Source organism: Excalfactoria chinensis, chromosome 3, assembly GCF_039878825.1.
Source record: "Excalfactoria chinensis isolate bCotChi1 chromosome 3, bCotChi1.hap2, whole genome shotgun sequence".
Lineage (NCBI taxonomy): Eukaryota > Metazoa > Chordata > Aves > Galliformes > Phasianidae > Excalfactoria > Excalfactoria chinensis.
The window spans coordinates 72024108-72045576 of NC_092827.1; the positions used below are offsets into that span (position 1 = coordinate 72024108).

General features: G+C 40.0%; 1 protein-coding gene across 3 annotated transcripts in view; it reads right to left on the minus strand.

The window, feature by feature from the left end:
• Positions 1 to 1013: 1013 nt before the first annotated feature.
• The window catches only part of AKT3 (AKT serine/threonine kinase 3), a 133816-nt gene continuing 113360 nt past the window's right edge, over positions 1014 to 21469 (minus strand). For all 3 annotated transcript variants that reach the window (XM_072333847.1, XM_072333846.1, XM_072333848.1), the window contains exons 11-14: positions 14245 to 14459; positions 11849 to 11936; positions 3334 to 3436; positions 1014 to 1238 (exon numbers count right to left, since the gene is read on the minus strand). In XM_072333847.1, coding sequence (XP_072189948.1) covers positions 1153 to 1238; positions 3334 to 3436; positions 11849 to 11936; positions 14245 to 14459 — 492 coding nt within the window. In that variant the 3' untranslated portion in view covers positions 1014 to 1152. The remainder of the gene's footprint in view (positions 1239 to 3333; positions 3437 to 11848; positions 11937 to 14244; positions 14460 to 21469) is intronic.

Here is a 21469-nt window from a genome sequence, read left to right on the forward strand (position 1 = left end):
TCCCCTTCAGCTTGTACAGTCCTTCCATATATTACAAAATTAACTGCTTTAAGCCTGTTCTATCTAAGATGTAGCAGCATTTGCAAACATGACACATACAATCCTTATCTCTAAAAATAAATACTACCGCAGCATAACCAAAAGAAAACAAAACAAAACAAAACAAAACAAAAAGGGATATTCAGAGTTAAAACACCTGGAGGAAAAGCTAATTCACAAACTCAAAGTAAGGCAAACACCTGTTTACCTTGGTGCACACGTTTGGGTGAAAAGCAATACCATTATGCCTGTCTACATTCTTCAGCCATCAGAGGTGATGTATATCATGAAGGAAAAAGAAAAGCATGAGATAGATGTTATCTGGTGCAAATTATAAGACCCCTTAAAGAACTTCAACTGCTGCTTTTATGCCTTCGTTTCTTGCATGTATAATGTTCGATTCTCCATGATTGCACGTGAACCTGGAAGTTCTAAGTGGCAGGCTGGGTGAGCCAGCCCTTCTGCTTCTTCTGTAGTATCCAACGGTAATTAAAAAATTATATATATATATATTTATATATATCAACAGTTTAAGTCCTTCTTTCAAACGTTTCCCGAGCAAATTCCAGCCAGATGTTATTGACAGAGACCTGCTTCAAGTAATGATATGCCTAACAAAAACCTTGCATATGTACATCACCACCCCTGTGTTTCCTTGTTCTAAACAGCACAAACAGATGCAAGAAAATATTATAGACTAGTCTTCTTAGACTAAGTACAATTTTGATTCATCTTCTAGAAGAAGATAAGCTGGACCAATGCGTTTTTTTGTTTAGCCTCCACTGTGAGGGAAAACAGATGACTATCTGTGCACAAAGCGTACAGCGCTGACGTACGGTCATCTACCTTCAGAGAAACTGTTAGTAACTTCTTGACGTTGCTATTATACTGAGACGGTGGGAGCAGCAACAGCGGGAGAGCGTAGAGAAATACCGTATTTCATGCAAAACCAAAACGGATTTTAGGTGGGTTTGGGAAAGAGATCTGTTCAATTTGGAATGGTCTCTGAAAGTGCCCCTGCTATCTTAAACAGTATCTAGTACTGGTGGTGATGTTCAGGAATCATTTTCAGTGATAAACCTAAGATGACAGTGAAGCAGCAGAACAAAGAAGTTACTCCCGTCCACTTGCAGAGTAGGAAAACTGGGGGAAATGCGGCCGCCTCTCATTGTCCATGCAGTCCATACCATCCTCGTCATCTGTATAAGGGAGAAGTTCAAAATGTCATTACATTTATAACAACGTTTTATTTCTCATCTGATACACAGCCCATCTTTCAGAGCTCAGTGCTGAAGGTGAGGGCTCATGCTCACTCGGTGGAACGATGCTTACCAAACAGATATCCTTTCAAGTAAGGCATCATTTATCACAGAGTGCAGTGGGGTTTTTTCTGCTTGCTTTGGTTTGTTGGGGTTTTTGCTTCGTTTTGTTTTCACTATGACTATCGCCTGAGGACTTGAATCACTACTACCCTGTCTGAGCTTATCAAAACACGCCAGCATCTATCTTCCGGGAGCGTGGGAAAAAAGATGTCCTTGCTGATGGAAGCAGTGAAACAGTTTTCATTGCTACTTAAGCTAAATCCAGAAAATGGTCACCTTCTTTCAGACATACAGAAGTACTCTTCCATTTTGAAGAGAGTTACAAGGAAGAACGTCAACAAAACAGCTCATAAAAGATTCTATGTATTTCAATTCTTACATATTGTTCTTTAGTAGACTATTTATTTTCGCAGTATTTACAGGGATCAGGGCTAAGCCAAATTCATAAATATTTTTCTTTACATAATTCCTGTTGTGCCAGTGGAACCTAAACCCCAGGGGCTGCCTGACCCTGAGAATCTGGATCTACATTCACATGGATTTCTAAATAGTGCCTATCCTTGAAGACACCTATTAGAATCCTGACTGCAACAATGCACTTCTATGCAACCTTACAGCATTATGTCTTTTATAGGTACAGTTTGGTTACTGACTATACACGATATGTTGTTCAGCATCCACGCACTGCTGCTGGTAATCACCCTTATTATTCTTATGGCTGGGGTGGGCTGTAGCCTGCAGTGCTCCATGCAGCAGCAGCAATGCCATTACCAGAGGCCGAGGCAGGTGCCAGTGGGAGACAGGTAGTTTCTCTGAGCTGCTATTAATTGCCTGCTCCAAATTCAACAAATCTTTAAATCTGAAGTCTCAGGAGCATCCAGGTATTCTGCGTTGCATCAAGTGAAGAAATACCCATAATCAGTGCATGCGGAGTTCTAAGACATTATGACTTTATGGCACTCAGTCAACAGCCTGGAAATTAACCCATACTTAAACAAAATTTGTTCAAGCTAAAGATATGAACAAATTATTAAGATAGGTGAGGAAAAAAAAAAACAACAAAACAAAACAACAACAACAACAACAAAACAGTAAATATTTTCCACAGCAAGAGGACTTAAAAATCACTTAAATGGCTGCAATCGAACACAACAAATACAAAGCCCAGAAAATTGCTCCAGATCTGTGCAATACCAGAAAAACTATAGCTAAGGCCGGGAATCCCAACCCAAGATAAAAGGAGCCCTTTCTATAACTGGGTAATCAACCTTAATTACAGCAGTTACTGCCTACCTTTACAACCCTCCTTTCTCATCCCCCCAGTTAAAAAAAAAACAGCACAGAAAGGAAGTTAATTCAAGAACTCAGCAGCACGACTCTGAGGGCTCTTTAGCACTGGCTTGGCAGTGACTCCGTTAAGCCCCAGCTTGGCTGATTCCTGTGTGCAGCGGGAGATGATCAAACTGTGGTGCAGTTAAATTCACTCCAACACAGAAGGGCTGCGCAAGGCCCAGTGCACCAATTACAGCTACGTTAACAACTTCCTTAAGAGCTCTGCTAAGTACACGACTTGATAGGAAATTTCATTTTCAAATGATTTCCATGTAATGGATATCTACACAAGGGACATCCACTTGTCTCTGGCAGCTTTTTTCTCTTTTTTTCGTCTGAAGTGTGCTTTCAGATACACATGTATGGGACCTTTACAGCCACCCAGCAAAAATTAGATAAGAATAATATTAAAATGCAAACAAACAAAACACACGCAGTGACCTAATGCTCTAAGCTTTGTACTTATTCCTTCTTCAAAGGAACTCTCTCTTTGGGAGTTGTTTTTACACACTTCCATATAAACCTTTTTGCTATTAACAGTGGGAATACCTTTCCCATTCAAACTGAAGAGCCTTGTCACACAGTGCTTTATTCTCAAATCGTTGTTTTTAACTTACACTTTGTGTAATTTTTGACTTACATTTTTCAGGCGGCGTTATTGTAATAGTCTGAGCTGTAAATTCTTCATCAAAATACCTGGTGTCTGTCTCAGACGTCACTTGAGGTTTAAAAGGAGGTACAAGCTGAAAGAGACCAAGAACAAGATTACTATACCTGAAGCAAACCAAATTATTACCAGGACAGGAATTTTCCTTTTTTCCCTCTACACCCTCTAACGAGGAGTTTCAAAAGGGTCACTGAGAGTCAGCCAAGTCTCTAAATCCTAGTAAGGGATACAGGTCATTACAGACAATCTCAACAATACTAGTGCAATATCTTGCTAACAGCAAGGTTAACTCCAAGCTTCACTCTTACGTGACTTGCACCAGCCTCGCTCTCCATATCCTCCAAAAGAACAGCCCACAGGACAGAGATTCTAACCAGACTGCACATTCACTAGCACACTGCACGCTGTAATGTGCAGTCCAAAACTACACAGCAGTTTAGTATATATGACATTATAATGTTTTCAAATCCGAGTTTAAAACTGCCACCCATTTCTTTCTATGTTTTCCTTCTCACATCAGACATATTACACTGACCACTGATAACATGCAATTTTTCTTAGCTGCAGAAAGTCACCTTCAAGTCCTCTTTGGTACTGCAAAACTCACATTAAGACACTGTGCCGTTTGGACATGACCAGATTCTGCTCCCCTTCCTTCCAGGAGAGAGCTTCAGCATTAACTTTCACTCAGCAGTTTGACCCTTTTCTCCCTGCAATAGTTTGTGCTTCTGAGAATGCTCTATGAGCTCTATTTCATTTGATCCAGATCTTCACCTCTCATGTGAGGAGGAAGAGAAGACACTGGCTGATGCAGTCTTTACCAAATGCCATTTAGAACAAAGCGGTTAATGAAAAATAAAAGGTGTGCGGGGTAAGCTCATGACATATAGTGATGTATGGATTTGCAGCTGAGGAAGAAAAAAGTGATGCATGAGCTTGTGTTCTTCCATAAAGGAGGACATTTGGTCCTCCAGTGCCACACTGAGGAGCCAGGCTTCTAACTGAATAGACAACTGCTCATCGACACCACCCCGTGAGCCAGGCCATGAAAATGTCAGCAATGCCACAAGTCTAGATGTCTCTGAAAGTAAAATGAACACAAGGAACTGCAGTCTATAGCCAGAAAGGAAGAACCCAGTGCAAATATGCAACAACGGTATTTAGAGATTCACTCATCTTACAGAAGCACCTTTCATTTTCTGGACATAAAAAGCAGTAGGACGCTTCAGAGGCTGCAAACACAAACCATGCAGCCACATAGCTTCTCTCTAAAAGCTTACACTGGTATTTACACAGACGGCACCTTCACATACACTAATGCCTATGGGAAAGAGGAAACGGCAGTTGACACCAACAGGCACAAACACAACTCGAGAGCAGCAGGGAGGTTCCTTCACTCTTCTCACATGCTCTGCCTCCTTCCCTCACTGCACCTCCATCAGCCCAGCTGGGAGGTCTCCTGCACTGGGGCTCCTTCCTCTCGGGCTGCTCTCCCAGCCTTTAAACAGCAGAGCTATGTCTAAAGGCCTGTTGGCATCTCGCACCAGAAGCCCCGTCTGCCACCACATGCACACCTTCCCCTTCCTCAGAGTCTTTCCTGACCATCATACAGTTGCAGGACGACTTTGAAGACAAACTCCTTGTTTTAAATAGGGAGCCTCTAAAATAATTAGTTTACCGGTTGCTCCACAGTTCTTGTCAAGACACAAAGAACTTCCACACAGTGCATGGGCATCACCTCCAGAAGAAAACAGGAGAAATCCTTTTGGTATAAAATCCTTTCCTTTCACACAAAGCAGAAGCTGGGAGAATGGTACGAGTGATGTGCATAAGTGCACACAGAAGGGCACTGTACCTCATCAGTTCAGCCAGGAGATTAGAGACAGAACCACTCATTTGAGACAGATTTTGCAAGCCATGTCACCAACATGCCAGGCCATGCTACAGAAACTTGGCAATTATCTTTCTGGAGGGATGCCACCTTTGTTCATTAATTGTCAGCTTTTATTTAAAAGCAGAAAGTAAGATCTCCAAAAATCTCAGCTGCAATGAAACTGTTAGAAACACAAATAAGGTGCAACTGCTGCAGAGATAACCACTTACACTGACACAGAGCCCAAATAATAACCCAGAAACTTTCCCATACAACCCAAAAGGGTGAACAGAATACACAGCATTGAGTACAGCTCTGATAACCACAACATGAAGATACTCCTCCACACCCAGTGATATTTGGTGTTTTGGTGTCACAAAGAACTGGTATCTAGCAGCTCTCACCACTTCTGACCCATGAAATCAGCAAGTCCAAAGTAAGTAATGCAAGCACCAAAAGATACACACGGTAACAGGTGTCCAAAAGGAATAATAGAAGCTTCAGCTAAGCACAGCCCTTGTCTCCTGCTGCTCAGTCCTGTCTGCCTGGATGTGACAATTTGCCCTTTTCAAGCAGTTTGTTCAGTTTCAGGCAGACAATTCAACCAGAGAGGAGACTCTGTCTTCAGCAATTGACTCTAAGGACCAAAAATACATGTTCCGTGTGTTCATGTATTAAACACACGCACACACACACATACACGTAAGTGTACATAGGTAAACGTTTGCACAAATAAAGAAATGGAAGACTAAATTCAGCACTGAGTTAACTGCCTGTGATGTTTAAGACAAATCCAATTCATACCTGTCAATCTGAATCTACCCCTGCCATTACCAAGGCTTAATGTTAGAAATGACAGCAGAAGCAGTATCAAATTGTTAGTATTTTCAATATCTACAGAAAATGGCACTTCCATTTGGCATCCACCAACAGTAACATGTGAGGGACACCACTGTTTTCCCACAGTTTGAGACCCGGAAAATTTGCCACCCACCTCTTGGGGGAACACAAGGTGCAGGTAAGCACCTGAATACTTCAATCATACAGAAAAGAACAGGCAGCCTGTGTTTGAGACCTTTCATGCTGATGTAACAACTACACCAGTACTTCAGTAGGAGAGGAAACATAAATGTTATTAGCTCAATGACATCCTGAGGGGAATCATTTGTCTTGGATCATACGGGAAGTGACCTGAGCTGCTTCAGAGTACCTGTGACGTACTCAGCCTGCCAAGTGAAAAATGAGATGCTTAAGAATCACAATGTGATCTTCCCTCTCCTTTTAATTTAAAAGGAATTTTCCGTCCAATGAATTAAAAACTAACAAAGCCGTAAGAATCCCATCCACCAAACAGCCTGCAGCTGAAAAGCACTCTGAGATGAAGTGCTAAAGGAGGACAAGGTACAGCTGTACAGCACCCCCACTGAATTGTTCAGGCTATGGAAATAAGCTATGTAAGTGGATTATAACCTCAAAACTCACAAATGTAAATTCTTTAAGTATCGCATAAATGGGAAGAAGTGAGCACTGCTGTGCAGTTTGTTTTTATTTGTGAGGAATAACTATTTGAATCTTACACACGTGGTTCAGCTTCAGTTTGACATTCTGATTTGTCCAATCTAAAACAAAAATCACTGCTGCATCCTGGTGTGTTTTCCTCTTTCATACTAATGAATAACAGCGTATGAGATCAGTTCTTTCCTCACAGTTTATGCATTTGAAAACGTATTACAGAAACAACTTCAAAACACATTTCAATAATGCCTTGCATTGTCATCATATGCTGCGTTTCAACAGTTGCCAGTTAGTTTACTGTTCAGGTCTGACACATGTCAGAACCTGTGTCAAACGTTACAGTTCTTCCCGGCTACAAAAGTTAATTATATGTTGGTAGTTAGTTAAGTGTTCATCATCTGATGTCCAGAAATCAAACTTCCATCTATGTTAAACTTTACTGGGGAACTACGCAAAGCTGTGATTGTCAAGAATCAAAGCAAAGAGACAGATTATCCTCCTGAGAATAATGGGGCAAATAACATGAGAGGAGAACGGAGTCACAGAACTGAAATACACCTTTCCATTTCACCACAAGCCAAGCACGCTCAGCTTTAAGTGCTGGAAACGTTGCAATTCACGGCCTTCCCAACTCAACATACTACACAACTTACTGCACAACACTCCAAGTAAACAGCCTGCTTTTACAGAAACTGAAATAACAACAAAGCAGTAACAACTAAATAACACAACAAAGCGCTTTAATAGGACACGAGCAAAGTCCATCTCTGGATTTGTTTATTTTCTGACATGTATCTGTTAATGCGTTCTCTCATTCATTTGTCTGTTAAGCTCCCTTGGTGATCCTAAACATCCTGCAGATACTAACAGCACTCCATGATCCTACAAATCACGCAGGCATTACCAGTAACCCAGAGCCTTAGCTCAGATTTACAACACAACACTGTCAAGAATATTTCAATAAAAATACGTCTTTTAAAGTAATGGCTTCCCCTTCCTAACAACTTGTTGGGATTTTTTGTTTTGTTTTGTTTTTTGGTCCTTTTTCTGCAAACAGCTCAGTTCCCAAAGGAAACGGAAGCCTAAATGTCCCTCCTCCCAAAATTCCTAATGGCTGGGCAAACACACCATGATGGAGCAAAATCCCACCAAACAGAGACTATGGAGTAGGAGAGAGCCATTCCCTCTAAGGGAATGACAAGAAGCCGAGTTGAGATTCAAAGCCCTGAACAGCAGGGAGCTGGAAGTAGCCCATGAACCCAAGTAGGAAACTACATGCGAGGTGGGGTTGGTAGTGGTTGTGGGCTGCAGAGGAGGTGGCAGAGATGGGATTCCAGCAGTGGGAGGACTCCGCTGGTTCACCAGGGTTATGCCCGTGGATGAACTTCGTTTTCCTCAGGGCCGCAACAAGAAGGGCTTGTTTTCAAATCGAACACCTTTCTGCTATACTCTGCCTTCTGTAAATTCGAGCAGCTGAGCGAAGAGGTGGCAATCAATCGTAAGGTCAACATATAGCAAGTATTACTGGGACACAATGAAAAGATCAGCCTGCTTAGCAGATTTCTGATCTTTTCAATACTTTGTATGGCAACAACACAAAAGCAAATAACACGGCTCATTTCTACAGGCTTTATTACACAGCAGGTAATTGTACCAAAATAGCACGACTCAAATAGCAGCTGCTTAAAACCAGATGTTGGCGTTTTCCTATTTCCTTCCTACCTCTTTCCCTTAAAATCTGATCAGTGAAAGTACCTAAATATGTGTTCCACATTATACATATGTTGCAGATGTTACCAGATCTAAACCCAGGGTTTTAATCATGGCATTTCATCTTCTGTTGTGATTGCACCTTAAGAAAAGCAAAGGCCGGAGGACGAGGACCAGCATCTCACAGCTGCCTGACCTGCTGCACACTGCTGCAGCAGGGCTGTCCTTGTGCTCAGCAGGGCTGTAACCATCCCTGCCACTTGCCCCACTCCATTCCCAGCACTAACAAAGAAATCTGATTCAGGAAGAGCCAGAACAGAAATCAGAAGGCAGACGTAACTCAGCCCAAATTCCTGTACAACTTCTTCTTCCTTTCCATCCCTATTACACGCAGGAGGAAACCCAAGCTTTGCTAAGAGGTCTGATCTCCTCTGACAGGGGCCACCTGAGTGCTTCAAGCTGCACACCCGATTAATGCCCGTGTGGCTTTTGTTCAGTGAAAGATCCTACACAGAACATCTGACAATCTCACAATATTTCTGCAACCCAAATAAAAGTACTCTAAAACAATTCTTAAATGAGTAACAGGAATGTCAAAAAGCTTCCTGGTCCTAGCTAAAAATAAAGCAAATATTTTATTTAGAAGTGTACGGGCTTTTGAAGTCCTCAGAGTTTGCCAAACTATTCAATTTCTCATGGTCAGGCACAGAAACGAAAACTCATCAGGGTTGAGCTGGTCACAGGCAGAACCTGGCACAGACTGCTCTCTTTCATATGTCCTCGTGAGTTTTCTGCCAAAAATAAATACATCTGACCACAAATGCCAAGCACTATACATTTTTCATTTAAAGGCAATGACCTTCTCTGCTCCACAACGTACCATACAGTATTTTATTATCACTGCGAAATACCAAATTAGTTTAATTAGTTAGCAGTATCAGCAAACTAATAATTCCACTTGACCATTTGGTTCCCTTTGACCCGACAGAGCTCGTGTTTGCTGCATGAAGCACTCCAAGTTTACAGACACATAATGCTGTCTCTAATCACACTCGTGAAGTGATAACCTGGTAAGTGCAGAGATGTACCCAATCTCAAGCAAAAATGATAAAAATCGGTGGCACAATGGTACAGCACACACGTACAAAATGATTCCCCCGAAACCACTTGGAATGCACATGATTTTTTGTTTTCTATTACTCTGAATGCAAACTTCAGTTCCTTCATTACTAACAGAAACACATGCTTGAAACGCAGCCAGAAAATTACAGTTTCATGGTGCATAAACCTCAAAAAAGAATGCTGTGAAATATCTCTACTATGCAAATAATTATATCAACTATAAATTTCATCAAGTGACCCTACCACTGAAGTCTGTACTACTAATAATAAGAAGCAAGGATAGGAGAAAGCTATTTGAAAACCAAATTTGTTCGGTGCACACTCCTGAGTTGTTTTAGAAGCTGTATCACATAGCAAACCCTCAAAAACCTTCTCACCAGCACTGTAATAAAAATACTTGGTTACAGTTCATTAAGCTTATTATTATGCTAGAAGTTCACATTTCAGAACACCGTCTTGCACTCTGCATACTTCAGAACTGATAAGACAGCACGTGCACAGAAGGAATGCCTGGACTTCTGAACCTACCAGACAAATGGCTTTACAATAGCAATACAGACATTTTTGCATTAAATAGAAAAACATACTGTCAGAACTAATTTTTCTTTTCCATAAAGAACACAGTGTGTTCCAATACTGCACCAAAATAATTCCTCCGGTCCTGGAAGTTAACTGAGGAAATCCAATTCATCTTTCACTAGCAAATTTAGTTTCTCAAAGCAGCAGTGGAGAGAGTAAACGCAGAGTGACTGCCATCCCTCCGTTACCACATTCCAACAAGCCATATCCACCTCCACGGGCAGAAATGCAAAATACCTGCGTTTATGGGGAAGCAAAATCCCTCCATTTATTGTAAGAGCACAGCATAAGATTAGGATGGAAAAAACACTTGCCGTGTTGATTTGGAAATATTCAGAGCCTGCACTTAAAAGTTAAGAGGATCAATGTTTTAAGAACTAAACTTGATGTTGAACAGTGTAGAGCTGAAAACTCTGTTTTAACCTAATTGAGAAAACTTTTTCGATGGAGCAAGAGTAATGAAACAGCTTTTTCTTCTCACCTGCTCCCAGCACTGCACAATCCAATCTATCCTCTGTCCTCGGTTTGGAGTTTTAGATTTTATCCTCAGAGTGCATCCCTAGAACTGCCTAAAAACAACCAACCATTCTGAGCTCACAAAGAAACATGATTAATATACTCGTTAAGGTTATTTATTTAGAAGTTTCTTGAAACATCACCGTACTGCCAGGGAAAAATCACACTTGGATCAGTAACTTCAGAGAGCACCATATTTTGTATCATAATATAAGGTTCTCATTTCAATTCTGGTATTTGTCAGAGAAATACCACACCAACAACCACACGTCTTTAAAATTCCAGTTCAACAACAACTGAAAAAACAGTTTGCAGCGCTGACATCGGAGCATAAACATGTTCTGCTCCTTCGTATGTCTTCCATTCTCCTTTTTTCGAACAAAGAAAAAGAGGAGAAAAAATGTTAAATTACACGGCTCAACTGGCAGATTAACACTATGGAACAGTTGGGGGGAGGGAGGGGAAGCACAGGAAAAAAAAAGACTATCAAAATAGAAGGGCTTTATAGCAGCAAAAAAACTTCTGAAGTACTGAGATCAAACCGGTTTACATTATAAAGAATGTACGTCAAATTGAGTTCTGTTAATCAGTAAGATACATTAATTCTCTAAAATCATCCCCAGCGTGGTGATCATTACGGGAACAGGACCATGTTCAAACTCAGTTCCCAGAATTCTTTCTCCAGAAGCCCTTCTAGCTTTGAATTTTAATGCTAGGTCTCTCTCAAAACATGACTTTTTAAGAGATTGCTATTTAACAAACAAATAATCAGAAAGCTGACTTTTGCTACAAATCTTCTCAATGACTTCATTGTAAGAATTCAATAAATGGCAAAAACACGATTCAGAAAAAAAAAAAAACAAAAAAAAACAAACAAAAAAAAAAACATGTCGTATTTTTGTCTCAATTTCTTGATTGATACAACTGTTTTTCTCTTCAACACCCGGGGGGAAAAAAAAAAAAGGAAAAAGTTTGGGAGGTCACGTAACAGAAGAAAAATCTTTGCCCAGTTTAGTTTGGTCAGCAGTGTTTACTTTTGGTCCAGTGACAAATCATAAACGGAAACCAAAAGATGACAGAAGTCCGCCTAGCTCAAAAAACTGCTTGTACTAATGTGAAAAGATGCAAAGGAAAGACAGACGCCAGGTTATTCAACGCCGTATAAGGACATACCTTTTTATCATATACATCTTGCCAGTTTACTCCAGCAAAGAAACTATGACGCATGATTTCTTTTGCATCATCTGGGCCTCCACCAAGCCTAGACAGAGAATAAAAAAGTCCATATTAAACAAGCTCTACTCCAAAAAGGAGATTAAATTATCAGAATCATTAGAAAAGTGACCATTTGTTTTTCAGTATTCCAGAACAATTCTCACCTGTTCAATATGATATTCTCCCCTATTCAAAAGCATCCAAATAACATTCTGTTCTACTTGATTATTCCAACCACTGTGTTTATTACTGTCCGCAACGAGTTTTTAATAATCCACTCATTCAAAACACATTCTTGAGTCTTCTTAAAAGGCTGACTGAAATATCTGGCACCATTAAAAACCAAAACTAACCCAACAAAGCTGACACGGAATTTTACCAGGGAGGTGCCAAGCACTGAATTAGTAATGACTGACACATCATTTTTATAAAGTGTTTGCTGCTGTTGCATCTGGGTGCTGTAACAATTAACCAATTACCATAAAATAGCCTCAATCTGAGTTAATTAGTATAAATTAATAAATTGTAGGCCTGCTGAGAAGGTTATTTAAAGGCCACTGTAAATAACCACACTATTCACTGCAGCCCATAGCTTGCCAAAGCCAGACTCTGGCACATCATCTCTGGAAGCAAATTCCACCTACTCTGGGTGAACCTGCACGAGGTGGTTTGAGCTCCCACAAGCAGACATCGCTGCCAAGAAGAAGGGTCCCCTCCCTGCCCTTATGTCTCTCCTCACTTTCTTCTAAAGCATTGCTTAACACTGATGGTGATACTCACTAGAGGCTGAGAGCTGAGTCAGCTCACTAACCTGAAAGTAAGCTAACCCCACAAGGAGAAAACAACAAAGAACCGGCAGCTTTTTGTTGCTTTAGCAGTCAGATTTGATTCAACATCAGTTTCAGTGAGCTCCCTTAGGCTGCTGTTGGTGGAGAGAGAGCCACACATCCAGGGGAAGGGACCTCTACCCCTTTCAGCAGCAGGTGGACCTTTTTAAGACTGCTCAGCTCTCATCTAACATCTTCCTGAGACTAGTTGTCCTATGGCATGAATGACAGAAGTTGCAACAGAAAAAACAGAAATCTAAATTAACAAACAGCTTGCGTATATTGTCAGCAAGGAGAATGACACAGGCACTCTGTGTTTCCTTAAAATGAACTGCTAAGGATAAAAAGAAAAGTTTTAAAGGCAAGGAGCAACAATTCTCCAAATTACTGAAATATTCCGGACTATCATCTCAGTCTCGTAGTGACTGGGCATAAATTTATTTCCATGCTGTATTCTTCTCTGCTTCTTAAGCACTCATAAAGTTCTCCACATCTCTGCTGAGCATCCCAGTCTGCCTGCACTCTTCGGACTTCCCTCAGTCTCTTTCCATCCAGATGCTCAGAGAAGAGCAGAGCTGCAGTTAACCTCTGTGCTTGCACCCTATTTATCAGTAGCTAGCACTGGAACTTGAATATGAATAAGCTTGTAAATAGAAGTCTGTAATACATACTTCTGTCTGCAAAGAATAATTACAGAGAAGTGTCTTTTCAATTCTAAAGGCTAATATATTTCACGTATCAAATTGTTTGGAGGTTAAAATGCAGCAGTAATTACTACAGAGACAGATTCTTACCTTACATGTATTTATTTGGTTGGTCACGGTTTCCTTTTACTACATACAATAAACTTAATTAAAACAGATGTTGATGGGCAGCAACAGAAAAGCTGACTACTTGTGCTGTGTCAGCTGCTGCACCTGGCTAGGGGCAGGCAAATCCCCCTGAGGGGCATCGAAACTTGTCCTGCCCGGAGTGCCAGTCAGCACCTCCTTGCTACAGTAAACATCTTGTCCACAGATTGAGGATGAGGTGCAGGAACCATTGGAAGATAGCTTTCCTAAACAGCAATCCTGCAGGAGAAAGCCCACAGAAAGGTGCACACGAAGCAAGTAGGCAATGTTCGCTTTCAAACCACCGCATTTAAATCTCACTCAGAGGATGCATGATCAATTTGTAGTTTACATGATCTAATATGTGATCTATTTATATGCTTTTCACGCGTGACCACACCAAAAAAAAATAAAAAGTGGGGCATATCCTCTGTAACCAACTTACAGTTTTATTATATTTTATTTTATTTTTTATTGTGACAAACACCACAGAGCTCTCATTTTGTTCCAGTACATAAGTACAGATCTCACTGTTGTATATCACAAGTGGAAATCTGAGGTTGTATGGCTGTACGTGGCTCCTTCTTATGACTGGTCCTTCAGTCAGAAAGAACAGGCATCAGTGGCCTATTTTTACTTTAAAGAATATAAACTGAGTATATTTTTTATGGCTACATACCCAAATAATTTCACTTACCGCTTATTTGGATCTTTTATCAGTAGGCCTGAAAGTAATGATTTTGCATCTGCAGACAGAGTTCGAGGAAATTTTATGTCCTCCATTAGTATCAGTTCAAATAGTTTCTCATGATCTTGGTTGTAGAAAGGCAATCTTCCACACATCATTTCATACATGACAACTCCTAATCCCCACCAGTCCACTGCACGACCATAGTCATTATCTTCCAATACCTAAGACAGAAAGCAAAGCCAGCTGTAAGGCATGCACTGTTTCAGATGGGATCATTTCAGCTTATTTGATGTGTCTCTATATAAATGTCTTTCGTAGACTTCATTTCCAGTTTGTAACAAGGACTGCCAGAACTCAGACCCAATATACACAACTGCAGCACTGACCCATACACCTGAGTTCACTGCAATTACAGATAGACCAGAGACTACGCTGTTATCCCATGTGCAATCATCAGAAACAAGCAAAACATACAATTGGGAATGGTCCCCTCAAAATTATCATGACCGTGTTTTCCCCTTTTCTGTGTCTTCTACCATCCCATTTATTTGCAGTTTTCAGAAGAGACACTTCATCTGGCACTACAGTCTCAGTTAGCACTTTTCATGGAAAGGACGTAAGGCATCTCCTTGCTCAGCCACTTCTTCTCTTTATCCCACTTGCCAGAATAAAGCCTAACATTGAGAAACAACTTTCTCTTACTAAAAGAAGCTTAGTTTCTTTGCTTCTACTTTGTTTATACAAAGAACCTGCAATGCATTTCTACTGACAACTCCATCAAGTTCCATGAGGTAGTCCAAAGTAGCTGTATGGTACTTGTGCACAGAAATACGGCAATGTTTATACGGTAGGTTTACCATGACACTACAGGTGGGAGTGTGTGATATTATACCATCACACAAATAACTTTGTGACATCCGTTACAATGATAAATGTGTGTCTTAAATACTGACCAACTCCACAGACTTCCTCCAGGAGCCTCAGAGAATTGGAATTAAGAATCTAAATGGTGCATCTTGATCTCAACAGATCTTAATATTGCATTACAGAAATGGAAGTGAAATAATAGCAACATACACCCATAATGGCTACTACATGGGTATATAATTCAGATTTCTGTCTATTAAAGGAGATCATATCCTTGCACTGAAAAAGGTTGTAAATGTTAGAAGTTAATAAATGCTAACATAGGAGGCACTGCATGTGCCTTGTTTGCCAACATGTGCTCAATAAAGATACAGTAATATAAAAGCAAAAAGAACTTAAGACAAGAAATCAGACATAAATAATAAACAATAAGAAAGACCAAAGAAATGAAACTAAAATAGTTGGACTGTATTCATAAAGTCCTAAAGAATTCTCCATGGTTTTTGTATCATTAAAAGGCAATTTCTGAAAGACAGAGTACACGCACAACTGATTTAAAATATATATATCTATTAGCCTGCAGAGAACAAAATACCTTTTACAAGACACTGTCACAAACGAACAAAAATGCCAAGCACTCACCCAGACTCAAATAGGAAGCAGACACACAGGAACAGTCATCTAGACACATGCCAGGGAAAGCCTGGTGACATCTAGTAATGCCTTCAGACTTTAAGGAATAAGGCAACCTCTAGCAGATAAGGTATAAACTTTTTCCATGAGCAGATTATCTTGTGACTGTCAAAAGAGCATAAGAAGACTTCCAGCAATTTCCTCCAAAGCAATGGCAGATGCAGCCTGCACTCATCTGGGGACACTGAGCGGCCATGACCACACCATGTCCTACAAGGACACATGCATGACAACGGGCAGTCCCAATGGGGGTGCAGAGCCTGTTTATCTGCCTCTCCTTTTTCTTCCCCAGTTAATCCAACCCTGCTCCTAAGTGCCTGGTACATGTTACTAGCAGAAGCAAAATACAGTATGGCAATTTTGATGATCCCACAGTAATTAATGTATGCATACTCCTAACTTTCACTGTCTTTAAGGATTAGCAATAGGTACGCGATGAAAAGAAATGTATTATGGATCCCTTTTGTGTATATAAGATTAAAAAAATCATAAATATTAACACATTAACACATACTACTTACAACTGTGCCAAAACACACAGATTCGTTACATCACTGATATTTCCAAATAGAGACTGAAATTTTGGAAAGTGTAAAACACAACAAATTATCTGAGTAAGTACATGTGACAAAACCAACTCAAATAATTCCAGCATTTTACAATTAATTAAACGCTTTATGAGTTTCAGCACATCGTGAGCTATTTGCTGAAAAACTGCACGTGAAATCTGTGGCACTTGCCTTTAAATCACCATTTCTTCTGCCACGGAATAAAAGCATTATATGTTTTTAATACATACATCTTTTAGCGCTGTTACCATCTCTCCTATTTGTACCATTAGTTCTTTTCTTTAGGAGCTACTAAAGTACAAAGAAAAAATAAAATGGTGAGGCAGTGGTAGATGCTTTTTACAAGTGAGCTGAGGTGTGGTTTGCACGTGTGATTTACAAAAGCACGCAATGGGAATATAAAGCATTTCATTCTCTGAGTGAGGCAAATCACATGCCCAACAGCTAAAACAAACCAGAGCTGGGGTTTTACCTAATTTATGCAGGGCTTTACCTAATAATAATAAAAAGTATGAGCAACCTTTTGCTGCATTCCCACAACAGCAACAAAACAGTGGTACAAAGAAAGAGCCAAATGTGATTTTTAACCTCTTTTTACATAAAATCATAAAAAAGCATAAAAGCTGGATTAACTGCCTCCTGAACCCGCATATCACCAGCCGGGTTCTCATCCCCAGCTGGCAAAACTGGCAACTCTTTATTTTTGTTTAAATACCTGGTTTACAGCCAGCCAGACAAGCAAGAGCATCAGAAGGCAAAAGGAAAGCAGCCTGGAAACAGCATCAAGAAAGAAAAAAGCAGCTCCATTTATTGTAGTATAAATGGAATAAAATTGTGTATTATGCATTCACAGAAAATAATAATTGTGTGCATTTAAAGTCATCTATGATTTCTATTCTTCCATAGTTTTAAGAAATCTAATGATTTGCAGACTGAGAAATCAATGGAAGTCCAGCTACTTCTACCATCAAATCCATACAATTAGAGTGGGCATGAGAACAAATCTAAACATACAACCCTGGAATTACAGTCTTTTTCACACAGTTCTTGGATTTGAGGAACTTGCTTTTTGTAACACTGAACAAAGGTCACGAAAGATGAAAGATTCAGCTCGATGCTAAATGAACGTGACACACAGTTGCACATTTTTATCTATGAGTAATTCAATCTTTTGTATATCATGAGGTGGTTACCTGCTTTAGAATGGCCTTAGGTTGTCATAGCCCTTGCTACCCTCTAGCATGTGTGAGGTATACCTGTGCAAGTGGGACAGCCTAAGCACCTGGCCAGCCATAGCCACAGTGCAAATTCTGGTCTCATAGCCCCCACGTACCACCCTTTAAAGCCACCTCCACTACCTCCATCCATCCTGTCTCCTGTAAGGGCAAGCAAATCTGTCTTTAAGACAATAGACTGTCCTAACAACTCTGTCAGGTCACAGCAGGAAAGGCAGCAGGCCCACCAAAACCATCATAAAGGCACAAGCTCCTCCACTTTGGTGTTTGTTATAAAGCAATGTATTATTTTCTAGGGATATTAAACATGAGGATTGCATGGGATTCAAAAGCTGCAGAAAGAACAGCTATTGTGAGTACACGTTCCAGTCAGGTGCACTTTCATACAGATGAAGTTCCACACCTTCGTCCCCAAAATTAAAACTGTTAGATCCTTTGAGCATATGAATTCCCTTCCTTCATCTGCTTCTCCCACCACTAGCACATGGACCCAGGACATTTCATTGAGGTCTAGATGAAGTTTTAGGATATGAGAGCTCCAGTGCGATATGACTTCAGCATCTGGATAGCATTACAGTCAGTCATTCACCCCTGTTTTACACCTCACATCACTACTGTGCACAGATGATTTCCCAGTGTCAAGTAAAGCATGAGGTGGGCTCACAGTCTGGATGATACCATAGGTTATGAACAAAACCCAGGTATTTATCTCATTTTTACTACTTGAATATATCTCACTCCCTTTGTGTTTCAGGGTCTAGTTCAATGACTGCTGCTTCCAGACGCTGTACTGATCTGAGACATGCTCCTGTATCTTTTCCCTTGCCACAATTTCACTTGCCATGTCAAAGTTTTGCAGTACACTACATCAGAAAGAAAAGTTTCAGCCTGGGCTATCTGTAAGTCACTTTTGGACCTGAGTCACTACACTGCCACAAGAGCAGCTGAAGCAGCACGTGAGGAGGCAGAAGTGGAAAGCCCAGGGTAGGTGGTGTCAAACACTCCCAATCACAGAAATAAATGCCTGCCCAATAGCCATCCTCACCTACTGGGAAGATGAAGGGCCCAATTCTCTTCCCAACTTGTATTTCTCCAAAGTACTCTGGCACTACGAAAGGGCTCCAAAGTGGGTAAAATCAAACTGCTGTACTGAAACCATTTCATTTTTATGCTGCTGTAAAACTTACAGCTGCAACAAGAGGACAGAGTCTCCATTTATATGAATGCTTTTTTAAAAACCCGCACAAGTGCTGCTAAGTTTTTTATATTTCTAGTTTTAGATAAACATGCAAGAAGTTAAGTAACATACAAACTTTCTAACAACCAAGAAACATTAGTCATGCATCTGCTTCCAGGCACATGCAGGTACTTTTGTGCTTTTATGAATGTTTTAAAGGTTCTGGACAACATTATCATTTCAGCTAAGGGAAAACTGCTTATTTACTTTAGAAATTTCATTTGTATTGTGTTCAGAAGGCAATAAAAGCACAGCCCTCATTCTTATAAGCTAAAGCAGTACTATACAGAAATATACAATCTGTGGAATTGCATGCCCACTTAATTCATGGTAAAAATTAGTGAAAACATATATTCTCTTCACATCTTCAGTAGCTACTGTAAAAAGTTTTCTGGGCTGCTGCAACTTGAAATACACCTGCGAACTGTTATTTACAGGAGTTTGGGGCAGAAACTATGGCAACAGGCAATTAAATGAGCCAAAGCTGACACAAACACAAGCCATGCTTTTACATGATTCTGTGAAAATCTTTTGAAGGATAGCAGTTTACATAAGAGGTGAAACCTGTGACCATATTAAATCAATCACGTATTTCCCCTTTACTTCAGTGAAACTAGGATTCTCTGATACGTCAATAATCACCCAACACTGGACAAGGTGTGACTGCCCTGGACACAAAGTGAACATAGAAAATCTCTTGATTCAGTTCTTCTGTAACTTTATCTAGAAGGTTTTTGGTTGCACGGCAGAAATTCACACAGTCAGGAAATATACTTCCCACAGACCACTAAGAACTAATTCACTGCTGTAACTTCTGGACTCTAACTATATAGACAAATACAAGAATAACTGCGTGAATGAAAGGCTTGGTACAATTCACTGTTGATATTCTACAAATGGTTGTCAGTATTGGGCTTTATCTTTAAAATAACCCTATCAGAACTCATTTGGGTACTTTGCGCTAGATAACCAAGGCAACTCACTGGAAAACAGTAACATTTTTGACCTAGTTCTGGTTACTCTTAATATACTCTATACAGACTCTACGATAGGACATTGAAAACAAATAGCTTGCTCAATCAATAATTTTGTCAGAACAGATGGGAAAAGATTTAAACATCTAAACAAACCGTCTGCACACCTATGTTGTGATAGAAAACTGAGAACTTGGATACACCAATGTACTGCTAATTTAAGGGGAAAAAACTGTTTTCAATTAACTTTACGGTTCAGGTGGAGCTTATGTTATCTAAGCAGTTCTGGTAACCCTTCACACATTTTTACTGCTACAGTTGTTGGTTTGCTAACAAATATTCATCCATATATTCAACAAAAGTTGAAAAGTATATTTGCTAAAACTTTCCACCAATTGCGGTAGGTAGTGAAGCAGAGTTTATGGCCCAGCTCTATCAAACTAAGGTTATAAACATTTCTTTACAGAAACAGACACTGATCCCAAATGTTAAAAAATTCTTCCTATAGAAAAGGTATGTTTGCCAAATACGATACATGTTTAGGAACCATCATAAAAGAATCTGCAGATGCCCTCATCTCTCTGTTCCCACTATACTGGCACTACACAATATGCATTAGCATCAAATGCAAGATGTAAGAAATAACAAATAATGACAATATTGTGATAATTTTTTTCTGGTTGCTTGTCATTCTTGATGAAAGCATTTTGATTTTTTACCCACAGTAAGCAGCGTTCATTCAGCTTTTGTTTATTGTTCACTGCTCTCAGAAAAACCGAAGGCTTATGCTGAGACAGAAATAATGTTTGTATTGATTAAATGAAAACTAACGGAAAAAAAATCAAGTGTGCTACTGAGAGTCTTAATAAGAACCGTCGTACTTTCTCGCTTTGCACTCTTTTTTACAGTTGTGGTTTGAATACAATGGTTTTAGTTTTAGGTAAAGGTGAGCTACTCTGCTTCCTAGTCTTTTGTTTGTTTTCTTATTTTTGCATATTTGTTACATCTTTCCCCCCTTGAGAAGTCTGATAGTGGATGTGGACAATTAGCTTTTGTGTCTGGTGAGATGAACCAGATTGCACAGAAATTCAAATTCATGTTACGTCACTGGTTATCTGGTTTCAGGAGAACATCCACCTCTTGTGCTAATATATCTGCTGTTGCAGCAGCTCCTCCATACGCATAACTAAGCGATGCTCTCATACCCCCATCGTTTGATCCTGATGCTGCTGATTGCAAATGCTCTGGATACCCTCCCTTGTCCACATTCCGTTGCGTCCACCCCAGGGCCCTGCTGGCAATGCCAAGCGAACAAAAATGCTCCAATTGAAATGACTAGGTTTTTGATGACTTAGGTGTGTAAGATGACACTCTGGTACACTAAAATATAGTAAGTGATAACAAATGAGGAAAAAAAAGCCACATTTGAATGAGGTACTAGCATCTCAAAACAAATTAAAAAATAAAAGTATGTCCATTTTCCTTCAGCAAAAAAAATAATTTGGGATTCTATTGTAAAGAGAAGAACTTCTTATTACAAAAGCCACACAAATCAGATGAGAAACTATTTTCAGGCATAGATGCTCTTTCTCCTCCCATTCCCCACTGGTCTTCACCCAGAAATAAAACATAGCCAAATACACAACAGACAGCTGT